Source organism: Ascidia mentula, chromosome 9 (assembly GCF_947561715.1).
Source record: "Ascidia mentula chromosome 9, kaAscMent1.1, whole genome shotgun sequence".
NCBI classification, from domain to species: domain Eukaryota; kingdom Metazoa; phylum Chordata; class Ascidiacea; order Phlebobranchia; family Ascidiidae; genus Ascidia; species Ascidia mentula.
In genome coordinates, this window is record NC_138574.1 from 14,864,130 (window position 1) to 14,870,267 (window position 6,138).

Here is a 6,138-nt window from a genome sequence, read left to right on the forward strand (position 1 = left end):
CGTTCACAATTCCAATATCTCGAATGGATATTGACTTCGGCTTTGTAATACAGAGATGGTTAATAATTCTTGTGTAACTTTGTTTAGTTGCGTTAACTCGGTTGGCAGGAGTTGACTTGTTGGCAAGTTTTCTTATTTGGGTCAAAATTAAAATCAAATTAACTTTCGATTGACAATACGTCATTGTTTGACATCACAATCGATATACTTGCCGTCTGTTGCAGAATACATACAGCTGGTAAGAAGGAGAGGAATTATTTACATGGTTTCAACCCGTTTGATTTATTGTTTGTGAAACTGCAGCTGAATCCTTACTTAAGTTCGTGTTGGTGCTTTTGAAAGGTAGAAAGGCTACTGTGTTGCGTAGGTTTATTTATAGTGTGGTTAGTTGGCGCTCAGTGAAATAGATTACCAAATATGTGAACTGACCAGATGCAAGATAAATTGCCATGAAATGACTACAGGAATCATCCTGTGCATGTCGGTGTTAACGTATTGGTCTTTGTAAGTATTAATATGTCCCGGGAACTCAAAAAGAGTAACAGACGAACTACGTCAGTGTATGTGATCAAAAGATGTGTTAATTTTATGGTCGCTACAACTTTAATTCGTTACAGTTCGATAAAACACATTTATTGGTTTTAGTTGAGACAAAAAATGATTGTAAACGCTGCAAAGGTTCCTCGTGTCCCCACAAACCAGAACGATGTTGAAAATTATTAAAGTCGAATTTAATAACTCTACTTGAAATGTCGTTGATCCTTATAATTACAAGTTAACTAACTTTCCTGTGCCATTACAGCTTAGGTACACGTAGTCGCTCTTGTTCAATTAGGTTTTGTGGTATTTGTGCTGTAAGTTGAATTCTGTCTCAAGCAAACACTTCAAATGCAGGTGAGTTACTGTAACAAATTTATAAGGAACTGACTTTCTGGCACAGTTAAGAATTAATTTTCCTGTAGCCTGTTATATTACGAAGCTTTATTTGAGTCATGGATATATTAAAAGGATTTATATGTGATTTTCTGTGTTTGACATACTTCAAAATTTACAATCAATATACACGTGTAGATTAGGTTACAGTTGGACTGCTTAAGCAGAACCTTTTTATATCATTACAGATAATGAAAACACTAGATTTTATGATTAGTCATGCTAGCTATTTGCATATTTGTCTTAATCAACATGACCTCGGTCTTTCGTCACACTTTGCATATTAGTTAACTTCTTCCACGTAAACCATTTGCATTCGTGACGGGGAAACATCATGTCTGTTGGTTCTGAATGAAAAAGGGTATTGTTACAAAAACAATCTGTGTAACAATTGCTGTTCGTTGCAAACAATCGTTATTATTAACGTTTATTTGCAAACAAAAACAGCATTCAATACAAGAGATAAATGAGCATGTCCAGTGATACACACCTGGAGACGTAGTTTGTTAAATATTGCAGTTAAACGTTGCATTTTGTGTGACATTAGTGAACTTTGTACTACCCATACAATTCGTCGTGTGCCACAAGTTTGGAAAGCCCTGTCCTGCATAAATATGCATTGGTTTATTAAACAATAAACTTGATGTTGAAGCGCTAACAGGTTCGCGTACAATTTCATACATGCGTGTATTTTCCCACAGGCGATCAAACTCGTTGTGGTTGGCGATGGGGCGGTGGGCAAGACGTGCTTGTTGATCAGCTACACTGCCAACGCATTCCCATACGAATACATACCCACAGTGTTCGAGAACTACATGGCAAATATCAGCTTCGAAGGACGACCCATCAGTCTCAACCTCTGGGATACAGCTGGACAAGAAGATTTCGACAGGTTTGTGAAAAAGAGTTTATAATTCTGCGGCAATTTCCTTGGACAGATTCTATTGCGTCATTTTTGTGACGTCAGTTTTCGTCGTTGCCTAAATGACTTTGCATTTATAGAGTGAAATAGAGCGGGTTTTCATATTTCCATTTTAGTGAAGGAGACACAATGCCTGTACTTTACTTTACTCTTGCTGTGGTTATTGTGACTCATCTATAGTCCTTTGTGACATCATAGCACTGTTTCGATTGTCCTTTGCTCTGACGAATCAAGTTTGCGGAAACTATGTCAGGCCAATAGGCTGCGGTAGCGGTTCCCAATCTTTCAAAGCCTATGGCACCCGCACGAAGTTTATGTAGATTTTGTTACCACTGGACTACAGGGTAACAGCAATTTGAATGTAATTTTAAACTAAAAAAGATCTTACTTAAAATCGACCGAAATCTTTACGAACAAAGGTTTTAAAAACAGAGGTCAATATTGGTCAAATCCTTTTCCGACGTGATGTGGTTTCGAGATGAAGATCCTATCAATAATGCAGGAGGCGAAACACATCTTCTATCGACCTTTCCCTGTCGTGACGTAGTTAACCTTTCCACGTCGGACATGATTTAATAAAATCAAGACATTTAAGATATCAAGTTAGAGTGCTGGCATTCCAGACGAGCTGGTTTAAGTAACCTGACCATTACGTCGCCTGACTGACTAATCTATTTAACAAGTGTTTATTTAACAAGTTAACATTTCTGTATACGTTATAATAAAATGGGCTGGTCGTCTGCTACACTTTGTGAGTAATTTTGACTTTGTATGTTTACAAACCTAGTAAATTAATTTCTCCCAGTATACGCGGGAGTACAAAGTGATTCGCACCGAAAGCCGACAAGACTTTGTTTTCTCTCCGCAGACTGCGACCCCTGTCATACCCGGACACAGACGTGTTCGTCCTTTGCTTCTCGGTCATCTCCCCAACCTCGTTCGAGAATATCAAACTCAAATGGATTCCAGAGTTAAACCAGCATTGTCCAAACGTTCCCGTCGTTTTGGTTGCGACCAAACTCGATTTGAGAACAAACCCAGAAGTTCTTCAGCAGCTCGAAAATAAAGGGACTGCCCCTATATCGTAAGTAAAAGTGGAAAACACATATTTTAGTTTTCTTGTTGGCGAGATATGAAAACCACACAGCAAAATTTGAGGTAGTTAATGCCGATATGATTTGCATAAGTTTTGTCAGCTTGTAGTGGAGGACGAACAACTGGGCCGGGACAGATTCGTGACTCATTTGTAACCAGACCATACCGAAAAAACTAATGCTTAATTCTAATTTAAGGATATCAGCGCACGCATTACGCACGCAGCATCCTTATGTGTCCTTAATTCCATGCTAAAATATCCCAGTGGTGATGCTTATGTTAAACCGGTCCGTTACATACGGGCACAGTAAAGAAGGGTTGAGGGAAAGGGAAGTAACTTATCAAATAAAAATCCTTCTTCGTCACAAAGATCTGTTTGAATAGGAACTGAAGGTGTTTAATAGTGCGGAACATTTATTTAAAAAATAGAAGCGTTTTGACACAAGATTCTATGATATTTTGAAATTAACATTGAAGCTTCCACTTGTGCCACGCAAAAGTAAAATGTTTCGTAAAGAAAGATATTTTCATCATTTCAGAGAGATCCAGGGTCAGAAGCTTGCTAAGGAGATACGAGCTGTGAAGTACGTGGAATGTTCAGCCCTGACGCAAGAAAACCTGAAGGTTGTGTTCGATGATGCGGTGTCTTCGGTTCTCCACCCGGAGAGAATTAAGGATAAGGGAAAAGGGAAGGGAAAACCGTGCGCTCTACTTTAACTTCGTCATTTAAATTTCGTCATCCATCTTCTTTCTTCTTTTTTGTATTTATTTTGATTGGGGGTTGGTCACGTGGTAAAAGTAGGTGATGTTTCATCTTTACTGAGGTTTCGTGGCAATATTTGGGAAACTCCAAAAAAGAAAAACCACTAAGTTGAAACTAAAATTTAAATGCGGAAATTTAAACCGTTGCGTTGAAACCGCATGGAATTCTAGGTTTATTTGTTGGCAAATTTCAAACCCTTCATTTTCTCGTATTTAGGGTATTTGTCTGATAGACATGGTTTGGCATATGTATGTATACTGTATTAGATACAATGACAAAGTATTAGCATGCGCCGCACAAGTGCTGTACCAAATCCTCAGGTTATTGGAACGTTTCAAGGCCCTTATAGTTGCAATTAATTGAGCTAGGAGGTTCCTAATTGCCTGAACAAAGTACCAGTATCGCTTCTTGAAGCATAAATGGTAAAAAATAGGCGGTCATGTCAATCATACTTAAGCGAAAGAAGCCGCTGGAAACGTGTATGTGTTCATAACCTTGCGAGCAGCAAGGAAATGGCAACAGACATCACAAACCCACACCTTACCATCTTCCCGATCTTATCCCACGTGCTGTTCACCAGTGCACAACATGTTTATCGACCTGTTGCTGTCTGTCGCGTGTTCCATCGGTGTACAAACTTTGGAAAATGTTCGCTGGAGCGCCAAGCTTTTTTATCACTGGTGATCTTTTGTTGTAATATTCTTACATCTCACAAACATTATGTTTTTCTGAATTAAGAGAAACCATTTCGCCGCGAATTCGGTTGGAATAACAACAAATATTTGTTTTTTTTATTTTTGATTGTGTTTTTTTGTATACGTTTATATTTTAAATGGCCCAGAAACCCAACTTTACATGATAATCTGCACTGTTATGTCTGAATTTGCAGTTTGTCTATTTGTGAGTTTTGCATTTTTTTGTGTAATTCCCTTTCAATTCATTCTCTGTATAATAATGCATTTTCAAAGTCAGTTTATGATTTTTCAATCCATTTTTAATGTTTTTAAAGTCTCAAATTTTATGTTTAATCTTTCTACGCCAATAATTCTGTACATGGGTCGTAATAAATAAGTATTAACATCCTATTACGTTCACAAATCTTATATTTGGGGGAAATTTTCGACGAAATCCTTCATCTGTTTTACTTCTGGAAGGTACGACCCCTTTTTTATCAACACTCCTATTTTCTTGGCTTGCATTTGCGCAACCACAATTTCACCCTTTTTTAGAACTTTCTTTGCTTCATCTTTTCGCAGCGCATACTTTGTCATTATTGTGTTCATTGTTTACCATAATTTTTTGCTTTCCGAATTAGAGAAATTGACCAAATGCAGTGTTTTACTGTCATTTGCGTGTTGTGGTTATTCAGAGAAATAAAGCGTATGTAGTGCGGAAGGTTAGCGCAAGGTTATTTTTACCTTAAAACTTTCTTGAAAAAAATATTCTTTTTTGAATTCTATTTAGATCTTCAATTGTAGAAAACAATGTAAAAAACAAATCACCTTTGCACGCAAAGTCACTGCGCACGTAAACAATAAACGGAATGCATAAATGACAACGATAAAACCTTGTGAAATTGAGTTCAATCATTCTAAGTTCCCCGATATAAAATATTTCAGATATATCCGTTAGATGGCGTGTTTAGTCAGTGAAGCGTGAGCGTATCTCGGTAACACAAACAGCTTCATTTGATCAAATGCAGGTAATGCAGGTTTGTCCAACCAGGCAAATACAGCAATTTACAGTCGTTATATTTACTCAGAAACAAGTTGTTTTGTGTTGCGTGCGTTTTTTAAAAGAAACAATCTTTTTACTATTTGTTTGTGTCTGTCTGGCAGACAAAAACATGTGCGAATGAACATGATTTAGTAACTCAGTTTTGCAAATAAATTGACCAATGAATAAAGAATGACATCATTTGCATCGTTGTGTTATACCAAAATTATTATATTTGGATTATTGTGATACAACAACATAGTTTTAAATAGTTTTAGTATCATCTGCCAGCCTTGGGTTAAATTATGTTGCAGATTTTAAATTGTTAGGTTTTATCGGCAGTACTGTGCTGTTATAGTTTTTTTCTGTTTATTTGCAAAGTTAAAGCTTGGTTTGTGTTTATATGCACAAATAATGTTGGGAGTTTAAATTTTGTTAGATCACAACAAGTTTCCTGCAAAACAACAAAACAGAAATATGCACAAATACAAATGATGTTGGGGTTACAACTGAAACATTAATTGCCGAACATTTAAGCAACATTATTACGTTTTTTTTATTGTACAAAAGTTGCTAACACTACTATTTCATTAGTTTGAAAATCGATATTGTAGTATAAAGCAACTTGATAAAAAATAACCGACTTTGTTGCTGCAATTAGTCATTTGTTATCCTATAGTACAGATTTCCTGTATTACATAATGTTTTT

At 36.6% G+C, this 6,138-nt stretch overlaps 1 protein-coding gene across 1 annotated transcript; it reads left to right on the forward strand.

Annotated features, from left to right (window-relative positions):
• Positions 1 to 800: 800 nt before the first annotated feature.
• LOC145914360 (ras-related C3 botulinum toxin substrate 1-like) lies at positions 801 to 5,060 on the forward strand. The gene is made up of 4 exons (XM_083002181.1): positions 801 to 894; positions 1,635 to 1,825; positions 2,724 to 2,939; positions 3,490 to 5,060. Exons 1-4 carry the CDS (start codon positions 889 to 891, stop codon positions 3,665 to 3,667), a joined length of 591 nt encoding a protein of 196 aa, XP_082858307.1. The 5' UTR covers positions 801 to 888; the 3' UTR covers positions 3,668 to 5,060.
• Positions 5,061 to 6,138: the final 1,078 nt, after the last annotated feature.

What these genes read in the sequence shown, in the direction of transcription:
- LOC145914360 (XM_083002181.1), top strand. An exon ending in GGACAAGAAGATTTCGACAG is followed by an intron (nt 1,826 to 2,723) that starts GTTTGTGAAAAA and finishes TTCTCTCCGCAG; the next exon opens with ACTGCGACCCCTGTCATACC. An exon ending in AAAGGGACTGCCCCTATATC is followed by an intron (nt 2,940 to 3,489) that starts GTAAGTAAAAGT and finishes TCATCATTTCAG; the next exon opens with AGAGATCCAGGGTCAGAAGC.